This window comes from Sus scrofa, chromosome 7, assembly GCF_000003025.6.
Source record: "Sus scrofa isolate TJ Tabasco breed Duroc chromosome 7, Sscrofa11.1, whole genome shotgun sequence".
In the NCBI taxonomy this organism is placed as follows: domain Eukaryota; kingdom Metazoa; phylum Chordata; class Mammalia; order Artiodactyla; family Suidae; genus Sus; species Sus scrofa.
This window is the reverse complement of record NC_010449.5, coordinates 116924513-116940923: the sequence shown is the minus strand read 5'-3', so window position 1 is coordinate 116940923 and position 16411 is coordinate 116924513. Positions and strand designations below refer to the sequence as shown.

Sequence of the window (16411 nt, the reverse complement as noted above, 5' to 3'; positions counted from 1 at the left end):
CACAGAAATGCAAGATCCGAACCCTGTCTGTGACCTACACCACAGCTCAGGGTAACACTGGATCCTTAACCCACTGATCGAGGCCTGGGAAGCTGGACTTATCATTTTTGACCTCAAAACTCAAGCCTGGGCTGAGACTTCCTCAACAGATAACATGGCTATATTATCTTACTACCAGTAGCTACCTGGGCCAAGAATTAAAAACCATTCACAAGGAAACCAGCCTGAAAGCCACAAACCTGAATATTAAAAAAAATAGCACCACCAGGGAAGCTGCAGTGGGAAAAAGGTTTGCTGGGCTCATGTCAACCCCTCCCCCCACAACTCCCAACTTTACTTGGCTTTTGTCTTTTATTTTGTGTTCCTGGTAAAGTCAATTATATCTCTATTACCTTAGGCCACCTCAGCACCTTCTTGGGAATTAGGCTGTCTAGATGGGCAGAGAAGCAGATACATACCTTTGCTGTCAGAGGATCAGGTGTTGAGCTCATTTTCATTTCTGTGACATTTCGAAAGATCACACATCATTTTCTTAGTGCCTCGTCAGAAAGCGCTTGAACGTGAGGCATCAAACTCCTGCCCACTGCTGATGTTTGAGCAAGGAGGCTGCAGTTCCTTTTACATGTTTCTCATTGTATTTTATTTTCTTAATTGCCTTAATGGGCATGCGGTACTGCAAAATGAAGGGAAATTCTTTCCCTTATTGGATGTAATTTACAGAGAGGACCAGTTTGATCCTATAACCCAGGGACTTCAAATCCATTGATCTTGGAGTCGGAAAGGGGGGCTTTCTTTTTAAGCATTCATTTTGAGTGATGCTTTCACTAATTAATTCAAAAGCTTATAAAGGGAAAAACCCATGTTTCTTCACCACCGTGTTTCACAACAGCTATTAGGTGACCACAGCCTCATCAAAGACTGGAAAATGGGGGCAGGGGAGGAGGGGGCTTCAAGAGTTGCAGTTTGCCAAGGAAATTGATTCTGACACCCAAATCCTCAGGCGGAAAGTGGTGCCTTGAACCTGGGAAAGCCCAGGCCCGATTCAGGCTTGCACCGGTCTCTTCTGATTCCAGATGTGGAGGGGCCCTGGCTCTGGGTCCCCGAACGTCGTCGACTGTGAGTGAGTTCCAAGCAGAGACTCAGAGTCCCAGTCTGGGGTGTGGCTTGGGCAGCCAGAGTGGCCGCCTCGGACGGTGGGGTGCAGGCATCAGACGGAAAGGAAGACACCGGTGCCGCCTGACAGAAGGAAAGGCCAAGGCCGCAGACCTGAGCACCTCCCCAGCAGTGGGAGTGGGGCGCGGAGGGTGAGGCTGGCCGCCTGGGGGTCTGGTGGAAGTCCTGGGTCTGCGCTCCTAGGCCAGGGTCTCAGTGGACAAGGCAGGGTTGGGTGCGGGGCCAGCTCCGGATCCTGGTGGTCTTCCCACAGGGCATGGCACTCTGCATCTGGGCCTTGTACCCATCCCCTCCTCCGCCCCGCCCTCCTCCCGCCCCGCCCTCCTCCCGCCCCCCCCCCCCCGCCCTCCTCCCGCCCCGCCCTCCTCCCGCCCTGACGCTTGGGGGCGCCCGCGCACATCCTGCTATAAAGCATCCGAGCTTTGCATCCTGTGGACCAGCGAGTAGCTCTGAGAGGCTCCAGTGTTTGATTCCCAGACTCCAGGCACCATGGGCGAGGTCCCGTTCTTCAGGGTGCACACGGCCTTGCACCCGGACCACCTGTGGATCTGGGCAAAGTCTGTGTATGTGGACGAGAACCAGCGCACCTGGCTGCCCATAATCACCGAGGTACAGCCGCTTTGGGGCCGGGCGTTCGGGGCAGCATGGGCATCCCCATGGCCCGGGTTCTGGAGTCAGGGACATCCCCCGCCCCGGCTGTGCTGACTCTGGAGGAACCCCTCAGATTCCGCGGGGTGAGCGCAGTGGCCGGGGGGCTCAGAAAGCCAGGGCTGCCCAGGGCCGCCAGGACTCACAGATGCAACCACTTTGAGCTGGGCTCGCGGATGAGTAGTTCTCCAGGCCAGGAAGGAGGGTGGGAGAAACACAGAGGCGCGCAGGTCTGGAGTGTATGACTAGGATCTCGAGTAAAACAGGACTCTTCTGGGATTCAGGGTCCTAATCCATAAAATGGGAATAATGTACCTTTAAAGTAAACGATCTGTGCACATGGCCGATTATCAGAACTCCACAGGCGAGCCCCAGAAATCTGTATTTTGAAAGGACCCTCAACAGAGTATGATCAACTGAGTTTCATACTTCCTCTAGTTTTGGAAGACACGAGCTTCAAAAATAATATAGTATAAAAGCCAGTATTGAATAGATATTGCCTTTGTTTTATATGTGACGCCTTAAGATAGATCTTCAGTTAATGTTAACTTTTTTTTTTTTTAAAGAAATACAATTCTCTTACAAGCACTCTCAGAGCTTGGGTTTCCTCAAAGAAACAGAGGTGGAAAATGTTGAAACTTTCCATATGTAAACTGAAAAAGTACAAAAGCAAAACTAAAATCTATAATATTAGGAGTTCCCATTGTGACTCAGTGGAAATGAACCTGACTAGTATCCATGAGGATGCAGGTTCCATCCTTGGTCCTGCTCAGTGGGTTAAGGATCTGGCATTGCCATGAGGTGCAGTGTAGGTTGCAGACATGGCTTGGATCCCACGTTGCTGTGGCTGTGGTGTAGGCTGGCAGCTGCAGTTCTGATTTGACCCCTAGCCTGGGAGCTTCCATATCCCACGGGTGCGGCCCTTAAAAGCAAAAAATTTTAAAAATTTAAAAATTAAAATATGTGTATAATAGCAAAATAGCAAAAAGTTATTGAGAGTGACTGTTCCCATTTTATAGATGAGGAAACAGACATAAAATGTAAATCTATTCAAAGTAGGGCTGCTAGTAGGTCACAGGATTGGGATTCCAGGGCCCTCCAGAGTTTGGGCTTTGGACATGGCTGCCCATCTAAATGTGAATCTTTATTGGTGTTGAAATTTTTGAAATATATTTATATGTATGTGTGTATATATAATTTATATATTAGAAGTCAAGTTAAATATTCACTTTAAGTATTTGAGGAAAATTTAAATGAATATATTTTTATTTATTAATGTCTGGTCGAGAAATATTTTCTTCAGCATGGTGCCGAAACTACAGTGTAGAGTTTTTCACCTAATCATTATAAATTCTCAACAAAACATCACCCTTTAGCAAACCATGTGGCAAGGTTTGCTCCACATAACTTAAAGGACCAGTCTTTTTTTTTTTTTTTTTTTTTCTCTTTTTAGGGCCGCACCCTGCATGCAGCACATGGAGGTTCCCAGGCTAGGGGTCTAATCGGAGCTGTAGACGCCGGCCTATGCCAGAGCCACAGCAACTTGGGTCTACGACCTACACCACAGCTCACGGCAATGCCAGATCCTTAACCCACTGATCGAGGCCAGGGATCAAACCCGCAACCTCATGGTTCCTAGTTGGATTTGTTAACCACTGAGCCACGACAGGAAGTCCAGGACCGGTCTTCTTAATAGGCAAAGATTTACTTAAGTCAATAACAACAACAAAAGATGAATAAGCAAACTAAAAAGGGTTAAGGGATATGGAAGGCCCTTTACAAACACAGCAAGAATGGTGATTTCCACACTTACACCTTGCAGGATGATCTACATTATTTTTTAACAGGGAGTTCTAATTGAGTTCATAGGCAAAAATTTTGAAAGGCTATTTGTACTTTGGGAAAAGAGTCATCGAACTAGTTCTAATTCATGCACTAAAGTTAAGCACCTAGTTTATATGCCAGGCAGGATTCTGGGCTGTGGGGATTTGCAGTGAATGTGACAAAATCCCACTGTTTGTGAAGCTGACATTCTGTTGGGGAAGGACAGCAAGATAATTGAGGCCAGTGGTAAGCTGTGGAGGATAACTAAAGTGGGATGGCAAAAGCCGTTACGAGTCGGGGGGGGGGGGGGCCTTCGAGAATCTTCATTTGCATGTACCTGCCACACTTCACCCATCCTTTTATTGGAAATCTTCCTGAATGTCTGTTTTGAGCATGCCTCTTAAGCATATCATAGAGTTGGATTTTGCTGACGTTTGCCTCTATAGATAAACATTGGAGCAGAGACCTGCCTAAAGAAGGTGTGGTCCTGCATGGATCTAGGGGAGAATGTTCCAGGAAGAGACGAGCAGATGGGAGAGATTTCTGGGAGTGTGCATGTCCCAGACCGGGCGAGGAGAAGGCCTTGGTGATTGGAATTGAAAGAGGGTCAAGGAGGAAACAGTGGGAGGTGAGAGAGGAAGGCGCCTGCTCTCCGGGCCTGTGGGTCATCATGAAGATTGCAGTTCATCCGCCTGCATTTGGAAGGCACTGGAGGGCTTCAGGAGGGAAGTGACCTGATTTTTAGATGCACACTCTGGCTGCAGTGCTGCGACGTCACGGTGGGGTATAGGACCCACAAGGCAGCAAGCTGGGCGGTTGTCACAGTGGTCTCGCCAGAGGTGATGGAACAGAGGCAGGGCGGAGATGGCAGAAAGTGGTCTGTCACCTGATTCTCGGGTCCAGGGACATCTTGTTTAAAAGGGAATATATGGGAGTTCCTGTCGTGGCTCAGTGGTTAACGAATCCGATTAGGAACCATGAGGTTTCAGGTTCAATCCCTGGCGTTGCCGTGAGCTGTGGTGTAGGTCGCAGACGCAGCTCGGAGCCTCCGTTGCTGAGGCTGTGGTGTAGGCCAGCAGCTACAGCTCTGATTAGTCCCCTAGCCTGGGAACCTCCATATGCCGTGGGTGCAGCCCTAGAAAAACACAAAAAATAAAAATTAAAAAAATTAAAATAAATAAAAGGGAATAGATGATAAAGAAAAAATCTGAGAAAATCCCACATCAGCTGGAATAGGCACCAAATTGCATAGTTCCAGAAGCTCCAGGGCCCCATGGCATGCCCCAGCAAGCAGACATTTGTCACAAAGTGGACCTTTTGTGGCGCTCTCTGGGTTTCTAGAGCCGTTCGAGTGCTGGTCGTCCTGGTCCAGCCAGAGTCCCTAAGAGGAGCGTGCCAGCTTAAGGAACAGAGCCTAGGGGAACAGGGACACCAGCATCTCAGATGCGGGCTGGGTCAGGCAGGGGGAAGGGCAGACTCCACATATTTGTGCCCACAGGGCCCTGAAGGTGTGCCCTGGCCTTCTCTCTTCTTCAGACAGAAAGCGGCCGGCAAGTACTCATGCGTCAGGAAGATGTCCCCCTGATGGAGGCTCTGTGCCCCAGCCAGCTGACCCCGTACCCACTGCCCCTCATGTGGCAGCTCTACCCCGGCAGAAGGTACCGAGGCTCAGACTCCAGTTTCTGGCGCATAGTGTACCACATCAAGGCAAGTGTGGGCTTCTCCCAGGGACCCATCAGGCCACCGTTGAGTGGCCCTGCCCCCTCCCCCATGTCCAGTCTCTGCCCTCTATCTGTTCCCTCCTTTTCTACACCAGAGGCTAAAAAAGAACAATGGAGGGGAGTTCCCACTGTGGCTCAGCAGGTTAAGAATCTAACTCCTATCCATGAGGATACCGGTTCGATCCCTGGCCCCACTCAGTGGGTTAAGGATCCAGCGTTGCTGTGGCTGTGGTGTAGGTTGGCAGCTGTAGCTCTGATGCTACCCTTACCCTGGGGACTTCCATATGCTGCAGGTGTGGCCCCCAAAAGAGCATTGGGACTTTTACAACTGCAGGTTTTAAAGGGCTGGATTGGAGAGCCTTGGAAACAATCACCTGCCACCCTCCGAGGTCTCCCAGAAGCCTCCTCGGGGATAGGAGGGCCTCTCTGGGGGCAGTCACGTGGGTGAAGGCTAATGGGGGAGGGGCCCTGGAGTCCCCCCCCGCCCACCAAGGCAGGTTCCCCCTGCTGCTGCTTCAAGCTGGGCCCCGCCGTGGCCTCCAGCTCCCTCTCTCTCACAGTTCAGCGGCATGGAGGACATGCTTCTGGAGCAGCTGCCGGACCCGGAGGATGAGTGACCGGGTGAGCACCCCCCGCGGGGCGGGTCAGGAAGAGGGAACATCCCCTCCCCCACGACGGCCGGGCAGACCCCGACCCGACTGCGCTGCCGTCCCACGGTCCTGGCGCTGGCGACCCGTGCCTCCTCCTTTGACAGCTCGGGAGCCCATCCCTTTTAGGCCCCCTTCGTATTCGGGGCGCCCCTCGGTACCAAGCTCTGCAGCTGTGGCCGGTTCCTTATCATCGCGTCCGCCGACCTGGGTGGTATTTAACTTGACAGGTTAGAAAGATGAGTTTTCAGCAGCCCAGCGACTGAAGTGTCCAGTCACAGAGGCAGGTTTCACATCCGGGTCTTCTGGCCCCAAGCCGCTCCCTCTGCTCGCAGTCGGTCCTGGCTCAGGCATGCGGCCGAGGCTCTGGGGACCAGCAGGCCACCAAGCTCCGCAATCCAGACGCGCCCCCAGCAGCTCCACGCCCACCCGCCCCGCACCCCACGCCTTCTTCCTTCCCTTTGCCCTTGACCCTGTTTTCTCCTTGGCCCAGGTCCTGCAGCTCCATCGCCTCCCGCCCCCCGCCCCCCGCACACCGAGCCTGCGGCAGGGATGTTCGCCTTCATGTACCAACCCTGTGTGTTCTGCTCTGCCACACCTGGGGTCCAGAGGGCACGGATGGGCAGAGGATGAGCCTTCCTGGGACCTGCTCGACCTCCCTGCAGCGCCCCCTCCCCCGCTGCCCCCCCATCCCTGTGCCTCCAGCTGCCTAGTCCCCAGCCTCTCTCTCTGTTCTGTCCCTCCCAGCACCCAGTGTCCTGTCCTGCACGCCCAGGGCTGCTTCCCATTCTGTCCCCTCAGCTCTGTACCCTTCTGGCTGCAGGGGCCGGGCCTGCTCCCCTGAGCCTGGCCTATAAAAGCGCCCCCTGTCGAGCGGCCTTGGAGACAGTCACCAGGACTGAGCTCAGGACTTAGAAGCCTGCTGGTCAGCAGTCCCCAGCCCGGGACATGGCAGAAGGCCAGGCCAGGGAGTGCTGTGGCCCGGCCCTCAGGTTGCCCACCTGTAGGGGAATAGAAGTTGGAGGGCCCCCGTGCTACAGGTGCCTGCAGACCTGGAAGTTATGAAGTTGTATGTAGTCTGAACGCTTTGTAATGTTGATTGATTAAATGTAAGACGATTCATCTACGTTTGTGCAGAACCAGACTCTATCCTTGCCCTAGATTCTAGCAGAGAGAAGCAAGGACAGACAGTTGCCAGTACGACTGTTTGAAACAGGGAGTTTCCATTGTGGCTCAGCTGATTAAGAACCCAGCGTGATGTCTGTGAGGATGCGGGTTTGATTCCTGGCCTCGCTAAGTGGGTTAAGGAGCCTTGCCATAAACTGTGGTGCATCCACTGTGGCTGTGGCCGGCAGCTGCAGCTTGGATTTGGCGAGGAACTTCCATATGCCACAGATGCAGCCCTAAAAAAGAAAAAAAAAAAAAAAAAAAAAAGACTGAAGAGGAAAGAATACTCATGAATTTAGGGTTTTGTTTTGTTTGCTATGGAGATTGGCTGGAATTTTTAAAATTTTTCATATAATCCAAATGCTCAAAACCCCAGTGTTCTTGGAGGCATAACTGGCGTAAGTGACTCTAAGTCTCAGTCAGCATCTCCTGGATTTCAGGATGGCCCCCATCCCCTGTCCCCCTCACCTCCTGCCCCCGCCAGCCCTGTCTACTCCCTGCCTTGGTGCCCACCAGGCTCTGTCCTTAGATGGGTCGTTCCCAGCCCAGCAGGGGTCCCTCCTCCCTGGAGCTGTCCCCAGCCACCCACCCAGAGCCCCTTCCCTACTTCCCACGCCCTGGAGTCATGGACCAGCACCGGAAGCCTAGGCTTCCTTCTCTAGATCCGCTGCCCTCCTCCGCCGGCTGAGCAGGTGGGCGGGGCCTCAGGTGTTACAAAGAGAGGCCTTCCGGTGAGAGGAATCCATTGTGTGTGGAAGACTGCCCCCCCCCCTTGGTGTGACTTTAGTCCCTGGTTCTTCATCACAGAGCCCTGTCGGGGTAAGGACACGTTCAAGCAGTTAGGTCTCTACTGTGAGAATTAGCTAAGAAGAATGCCACTTTTCCTCTTCTGTTCTCTGATCCCAGTCTGCGTCCCTGGCACCAGACGGACAAGCATCGGGTACCACCCGCGACAGAGTGTGCGTCTCTTATCATTATAACCCTAGCGCCTTGCACAGTGCTGGGCAGACTGAGCTTGGGCTGTTGGAGCATCAGCACCTCAGAGCAGGAGGGATCATCAGAGATGAGCCCGTTGCCTCGTTTTAGGAACAGGCCCAGGAAGAAGAAAGTCCTCATTTGGGGCTACATTTTGTGTCGTTCCCCCCCCCCCAATTCTGTTGATGCTGTAATGGCCAATGTGTTTATTTGGAGGTGGGACCTTTGGGAGGTGATTAGGGTTAGAAGAGGTTTGAGGATGGGGGCTCTCATGATGGAATGAGTGCCTTTATAAGAAGAGGAAGAGAGGGGCTCCCATCTGTGGCTCAGAGGGTTAAAGACCCGAGGTTGTCTCGGAGGACACAGGTTTGATCGCTGGCCTCACTCAGTGGGTGAAGGGTCCAGCATTGCTGTGAGCTGCAGTGTAAGTTGCAGATGCGGCTCAGATCTGGCATTGCTGTGACTGTGGTGTTGGCCAGCAGCTACAGCTTTGATTCATCCCCTAGCCTGGGAACTTCCATATGCCTTGGGTGCAGCCCTAAAAAAAGGAAAAAGAAAGGAAGGAAGAAGGGAAGGAAGAAAAAGATCGCACCTTGAAAATGAGAGGGAACCAGATTCTTAAATCAGGGATGAGTGTTCCAGGCTGAGGAGATAGCAAGTCCTATCTGGCGGGTTGAATTTGCTATGGAAATTAGAACAGTAAAAGGGTTTCTTCTCCCTCACAGAAATGCTCTTTAATGAGAATAAGTGGCCCTAGTAAAATAACTATAAATTCGATGCAGAATCTCAGTTTTCCACAAGAATGGCTTTGGGGTTGTGGCTGGGACAGCCAGGGGGATAGGGGGACTGTCGCAGTGGGGGAGGTGAGAGCTCAGGGCAGAACCCTTCCGATTTACCCGATTTGGGCCTGAGCTGCTTGTGATAACCTCCAGCCGGAGGGTCGATAGGCTGTTGATTGACTCTGGAGCTGGAAGTCAGGTCAGGACGAAAAATGTTGATGTCTATGACTGGGTCACTTTTTTGTACAGCAGAAACTGCCCGAACATGGCAAATCCACTATAGTGGAAAGAATAAAACTCTTTAAAAAATAAAGATGTCAATGTCAGAGCCGTTCGAATATAAATGACGGGATCCTGCTGGGCAGCAAGGGAACCATTTATCGAATTACTTGTGATGGAACGTGATGGAACGTGATGGAGGATAACGGGAGAAACAGAACATAAGTGTGCGTGACTGGGTCACTTTGCCGTAGGGCGGAAATTGACAGAAGGCTAAATCAACTATAATAATAAAAAGTAAATTAAAAAACATATATATATATAAATGGCAATGAAAGCCAGGGGCCTGATGGTGGCAGGTTGTGGAGAGATGGTGGCGTCTCTGACACGGGGGAAGAAAGGGTTTCCAGAGGGTGGAAACCGACCGAGGAGCACGCAGGTGAGAGGCTGACGAGAGGGAGGTGGTCACTGGGTTTGGCCAGACGCGAGCTGGTGGTGGTGTCGTCGTCAGGAAGAGTGTGCTGTGAGAGGCAAGGCCCAGTTGGGTGGGCGTGGGGGGGGGCGCCCTGTGGGGAGGGGCAGCCGTCGCTGGGAGCTTTGCCAAAGGACCATCGTTCTCGTGGAAGCTGGAAGAATGGACCTGGGGGCGCAAATGGGATGTTGGCATCTGACAAAGAACCGTAGCCGACCCGATATCACGCCAATCTTGTTCCATTGCCCTACCCCCAACACACACAAAGGGTTTTGTTTTTGTTTTTTGGCTGAAGTATCTTATTTTTTATTGTTGATTTATTATATGTGTGTATATATATATATATATATATATATATATATACGCATTCTTTTCTCACATAATCTTCCATCATGTTCCATCACAAATGACTGGATAGGAGTTCCTGTTGTGGCTCAGCGGTGATGAGCCTAATTAGTATCCATGAGGATGTGGGTTCCATCCCAGGCCCTGCTCAGTGGGTTAAGGATCCAGCTGTGTGGACTTGGATCCCAAGCTGCTATGGCTGTGGCATAAGCCTGCAGCTATAGCTTCAATCGACCCTGAGCCGGGCTGGAAACTTCCATATGCCCCTTAAAAATAAATAAGTAAAATAAACACATCAGCTCAAGTGGGTTTGGGGCTGGGGGGGTGGTGTTTGTTTTTATTTTCTGGAAGTTTTTTTAAAAAAAGTTTCTTACATTTGTTCTTTTCCATGATCCTAATTTTCTGAGATGGGGGGCAGGGGGAGGAGGAGGCACTTTTATTATGCATATGTTGCATCTTCTTTGCCTGTCTTTTATAACTGTCACTTCCACTTGAAATCCTTTTGGTCTTTGTTCTTCTACTGACTTTTTTCTCCTTTTACACTATTTTTCTTCCTCCGTCCCACTTGTTCCGCTGGTTTTTATGAGGGTTTTGAGGGGACAGGGAAACAATGGCACTGTTACCAAATCGCCCTCGTCCTTATTGTGTTTTCAGGCTACTTTGTCAGCGTCACTGTATTTTGCTTACAAAACAACTTTATATACAAAGGGGACATGCCTTTAGAACTATACTCATCCTAAAAGATTCTTTCTCTCTCTTTTTTTTTTTTTTTTTTTCTTTTTAGGGCCTCACTCACAGCATATAGAAGTTCCCAGCCTAGGGGTCAGATTGTCACTACAGCTGCCGGCCTGCACCACAGACACAGCAATCCCAGATCCTTTACCCACTGAGCAAGGCCAGGGATGGAACCCCTATCCTCATGGATACTAATCAGGTTCATTACCACTGAGCCATGATGGGAACTCCTCTTCCTCATCTTTTTATACCAAAGAGGTTAACCTGAACCAGTCAAGTCATTGTCATTGACTGAATCCTCCTAGTTTAGGTGACCAAACCTCCTATGGCACAATTTACAAACTGAAGTGAGAAATTTTCCCAAAAAAATGCTCTCACAAATGCTTTACTGTAATGATCATTCATAGTTTTGAGATGAAAAACCAATAGTCCTTTGAAAGTACTAAACCGAACATCTCAATAATGTAGAGAGCTCTTTGTGCTTCAGAGTTAATCAAACGTATAAAGCTGAATTTTGGAATCTGGTCCAGATGATAGGGACTTTATACAGCAGGTTCACTGGTTAAGATGCCCCTTACCTGGGCCCGTGGGCTTGGAGAGCCAAAAACCCTAAAATCTAGGGAAGTTGGTTGGTGTTGTCTTGATCTCTTGGTGCCTCCCCTCAGCAACAGCCTTATCAGCCCACCAACCAAGCACACCGAGAAGCCATGTCCACTTCACCACCTTTTTGGTTGGATTGTACTGGGTTAAGTACCTGAGTGTCTTAGTCTTGTTGCCGGATTATCAGCTGCTTCTGTGCACTGATGCCAGATAGAAGTGCGGAGACAGAGTTGAAGAAAACAGAAAAAGTAGCTTTCATTGCCAGGCAAAGAGGGGAACACAGCGGGCCAGTGCCTCAAGGACTGTGCCCCCCCTTAGAGGGGGTAGTGAGTCCTAACGTGTTTGAGGAGCAGGGCGTGATCACCTCGTGATCAGTTTTCGTGATTGTTGGGTGGTGAGGTCACTGGGAGCCAGTGTCATCAACCTGGTTCCATCCGGTCTGGGGTCTGCGTGCTTGTGGGCAGCATTCATTTGTGACTTCTTCCACCTGATGGGGCTTCAGCACCTGCGAAACAGCTCCAAGGACAGGGCTCAGAATATGATCTATAGTCTGAAGAACTGAAGGTCCTTGACATTGTCGAATGACTGAATTATGTTTTATGTTTTCTCTGCATTTTTTTTTTTTCACTTCTCAGATGAAATTGGTTCTTGGACTAAAGTTTTTCTATAGATGAAAAGGCAGGTGGAGGGCATGAGTCTGGGAAGGCCTCCCAGGGTCCTGCTCGGTTATGTTCCTACTGCTCCTCGGACTCCTGAGGACCACGGATGACCGGGGTAAATCTTCATCCTGGAAGGGACACACACAGATTTAGCACATTTCACCGAAGAACAGTAGGCTCTGATTATAATTTGATAACCCCATCTGGATCATCGTGAAATCCTCTGTATTCACTGAGCTCTGTTTGTCAGCTGGCGCACTCCTTTTAAACGAGATTTAATTTGGCGTGACCCCGCCCCCCAGCCCCAGCACCTCCGTATCACAGGTCGCTGTCTCTCCGGGGATTTCACGAGGTCTAACACATCTGCCCGTCACCTCTTGCTTCAAGTTCCAGCATCTACTACTTTTCTTTGGTTTATGGATTATCTCCCATGCATCCCCTCCTTTTGTGTTATTGTTGCGGCGGGGGGCGGTTTGTCATAGGTTTTTTGGTTTTTTTAATTTTATCAGTTAGTTAACTTACAAAGTTGTGTTCGTTTCCGGTGTACAGCAAAGTGAATCAGTTAGACAGATACATGTATCTGTTCTATTTTCAGGGTCTTTTCCCATAGAGGTCACTACAGAGTATTGAGTAGATTTCCCCACTATGCAGTAGGTCCTTGTTAGTCATCCATTCCGTACACAGTAGTGTGTCTGTGTCAATCCCAACCTCCCATTTAATTCCTCCCCCCAACAGTTCCCCTTTGGGAACCATAGGTTTGGTTCTGAAATCTTCGAGTCTGTTTCTGTGTTCTGAACAAGTTCCCTGGAAAAGTCCTGTTTCTATCAACTCTCTCCCCCACCTTCCACCCTTCTCAACACGACCATTCTGAGCAGGTGCACGAGGAAGAAAGGAAGCAGAAAGAGAAAATAGAAAACCCACAATGAGCCACAGTAGCTCTCAAGTCCCCAGAATAATACTCGTTCTTTATTAGATTCCACGTATTAGCCATCTCTTGTGATACTTGGCTTTATCTGACTGACTTCACTTAGGATGATGTTGCTGGCCCATTCTTGTTCCCCCACCTCACACTGGGCACCGCTGTGGTTCCTTTGCCACAGGGCTGCAGGTGACAGACTTTGGAACCTGTCTGCAGTTAAGTTTGAGAGTTTGGGGAGGTCTGTGGGTTCACATTCAGACTCTGCCTTAAGGTGGGATATTGAACGTCCTGGTTTTGAAAAGTCCCTTTAGAGCCTAACTGCCCTCTCCCAGTTAAGCCCATCACCTGTTTTTCCAGATTTCTCCCTCCACCACAGACCCACCTCCTTTCCTAGACTGACCTTTGAAATGCTAACATTCTTACTTTATTATGCAAAACGACTTGGTTCTGTTTGACCTGGGGCGAGCTTTTCTCCATACAAAGCCCATCCAGGTGTTTTTCTAAATAAAGACAAACTATTCCAAAGAGAGTCACTCCTAGGAGGCAAAGCTACTGTGGCTCCTAGTGAGTTTTTCTATTTGTTTCTCTTTCTGCTTCCTTTCTTCCTAGTACACCTGCTGAGAATGGTCGCGACGAGAAGGGTGGAGATGAGGGACAGAGTTCATATAAGCAGGACTCCTCCAGGGACAATTTCTGGAAGTCTGGTGGGACTCAGGCCAGCTGGAGGCGGGTCCGGGGCTGTTCCAGGAGTGGGTCAAGGCCAGGAGAAGGGACCAAGTCTGGCCCTGGACTGAGAGCAAGCCTGCTTGGCGAAGAAAGAGCCGTTCCCCTCGGGGAGATGTCATCGAAATGATGCCTCTTTTACACACAAGAAAACAAGGACTTAGAGGAATTACCTGATATGCCCGCAGTTAATCTAGCTGGTGAGTAGCAGACCTGGACTCACGCGTGGGCAGCCTGGCTCAATTCTGCAGTCTTACTGGTCACCATGCTAGTGTACAGATTTAGAAACGGGCTTGGATGGAATCCCAGCTGACCTCTGCTCAGACCCAGAGTCTCAGTTTCCTCACAGTAGTAAGGCAGGAGCATTAAAACCTATCTCAGAATGTTGCTTTGAGTATTAAATCAGCTAATGGCTGCAAAGTGCCTGGCACATGGTCGCCTATCAATTTTAGGATTCCTCCTTTGTAATATTGTCCATGTTGAGGGGAAAGTATCACTAACAGTGTTCTTGAGGGGGAAAAAAGTAAAAACTTTATACGATGATTTTACTTTATGAAAAAAGAATCCTAAGAATTGAGGGACAAAACTGAATGTCAATGCCTATTCTTTCATGTTTGTTAATATCATTTAAGCAGGAGGGAAGGAATGACGGTGTGTAGCTAAAGAGACGAATATTGCAAGCACAATGCAATTTTCTCTATTAAAAATAATCAAACAATTGGCTTATTTGAGGGGTTCGTCTTAAAAAGCATGTCCTAATTATCATACATAGTGAGGTCGATTTTTGTTCCAAGTTACAATTGCCTTTTTTCAACGTTTCTGCTTTCCTTGGAGGCTGTTTAGCAGGGCAACAGGCACCCCATCCCCATTTGCTTCAGGCTCCCTAAGAATGAATTTATTCAGGTGTTCAGGCAGCAGAACAAAGGTAAATAACACTGTCCCATAGCTTTGTAGCTGCTTGAAACACAGGTTTTTGTGTATATAAACAAAAGAATAAAGCTTGTGTGTCGTGGATGTTTTCCTCTCATATTTCTAGACATCCTTTTAGGGAGCTTGGTAAATATCATACCCTATTATGATAAAATATCATATTCATCCATCCCAGGTTTTAGTATCCTTTAAATGGCCATGGTCATTCCCCCCCTGCCCCACTTATTTGCAGTTTTACTTTCCAAGGTTTCAGTTACCCACAGTCAACTGTGGTCTGAAGAATTAAATGGAAAATTCCAGAAATAAACAATTTGTAAGGTTTTTTTTTTCTTTTTTTTTTTTTAAAGCTTTTTTTTTTTTTTTTTTTTTTTTTGTCTTTTGTCTTTTTTGTTGTTGTTGTTGTTGTTGTTATTGTTGCTATTTCTTGGGCCGCTCCCGCAGCATATGGAGGTTCCCAGGCTAGGGGTTGAATTGGAGCTGTAACCACCGGCCTACGCCAGAGCCACAGCAACGCGGGATCCGAGCCGTGTCTGCAACCTACACCACAGCTCACAGCAACGCCGGATCGTTAACCCACTGAGCAAGGGCAGGGACCGAACCCCAACCTCATGGTTCCTAGTCGGATTCGTTAACCACTGCGCCACGACGGGAACTCCTTTTTCATTTTTTAAAGTTTTGGTGGAATTGATTTGCAATGTTGTTATAATTTCTGCTGCACAACAAAGTGTTTCAGTTATACATGTGCACATATTCATTCTTTTTCAGATTCTTTTCCCATATAAGTTACCACAGAATACGAGGCAGAGTTCCCTGTGCTGTACAGCAGGTCCCCCTTGACCGTCCACTCCATAAACAATGGTGTGCCTATGCTGGATGGAACTAGAGACGCTCATCCTGAGTGAAGTCGGTCAGAAAGAGAAAGACAAATACCCTATGGTATCACTTATAGCTGGAATGTAATATTCGGCACAAATGAACGTTTCCACAGAAGAGAAACTCATGGACTTGGAGAACAGACTTGTGGTTGCCAAGGGGGAGGGGGAAAGAGTGGGTGGACTGGGAATTTGGGGTTAATAGATGCAAACGATGGCCTTTGGAATGGATAAGCAATGAGCTCCTGCTGTGCAGCACTGGGAACTATATCTCCTCACTTAGGATGGAGCCTGATGGAGGAGAATGTGAGAAAAAGAATGTGTATGTGTATGTGTGACGGGGTCACCTTGCTGTACAGTAGAAATTGACAGAACACTGTAAACCAACTATAATGGAAAAAATAAAAATCATTTAAGATTGAAAAAATTAAAAACCCAGGAGTTCGCGTCGTGGCACAGTGGTTAACGAATCCTACTGGGAACCATGAGGTCGCGGGTTCGGTCCCTGCCCTTGCTCAGTGGGTTATGGATCCGGCGTTGCCGTGAGCTGTGGTGTAGGTTGCAGACGCGGCTTGGATCCTGCGTTGCTATGGCTCTTGCGTAGGCCGGTGGCTACAGCTCCGATTGGACCCCTGGCGTGGGAACCTCCATATGCCGCGTGAGCGGCCCAAGAAATAGCAAAAAGACAAAAAAAAAAAAAAAACAAAAAACAGTGTGCATATGCCAATCCCAAATCCCCAACCCATCCCTCCTCCCAACCTGTCCCCTTGGGTAACTGTGTTTTTCTTTTTTTTGGGGGGGGGCGGCTTTTTGCCTTTTCTAGGGCCACTCCTGCAGCATATGGAGGTTCCCAGACTAGGGGTCTAATCGGAGTTTTAGCTGCTGGCCTACACCACAGCCACAGCAGTGTGGGATCCGAGCCGCATCTTCGACCTACACTACAGCTCACGGCAATGCCAGATCCTTAACCCACTGAGCAAGGCCAGGGATCGAATCCGCAACC

General features: G+C 49.3%; 1 protein-coding gene across 2 annotated transcripts; it reads left to right on the top strand.

Annotated features, from left to right (window-relative positions):
- On the top strand, positions 1571–7139 carry TCL1A (T-cell leukemia/lymphoma 1A). Of its 2 annotated transcripts, none has more exons than XM_021100023.1 (4): positions 1571–1782; positions 5182–5303; positions 5927–5987; positions 6507–7139. In XM_021100023.1, exons 1-4 carry the CDS (start codon positions 1663–1665, stop codon positions 6855–6857), a joined length of 654 nt encoding a protein of 217 aa, XP_020955682.1. In that variant the 5' UTR covers positions 1571–1662; the 3' UTR covers positions 6858–7139. The 2 variants fall into 2 exon arrangements, with proteins under 2 accessions (XP_020955682.1, XP_005656518.2); XM_005656461.3 differs by having other exon boundaries at positions 1577–1782; positions 5182–5352.

Excerpts from the sequence above, each read along its gene's own strand:
- TCL1A (XM_021100023.1), top strand. The coding sequence starts at position 1,663 with ATGGGCGAGGTCCCGTTCTTCAGGGTGCACACGGCCTTGCACCCGGAC. Across the intron at positions 5,304-5,926 it reads CAGCTCTACCCCGGCAGAAG|TTCAGCGGCATGGAGGACAT; the intron begins GTACCGAGGCTC and ends TCTCTCTCACAG. Across the intron at positions 5,988-6,506 it reads CCCGGAGGATGAGTGACCGG|GTCCTGCAGCTCCATCGCCT; the intron begins GTGAGCACCCCC and ends TCCTTGGCCCAG.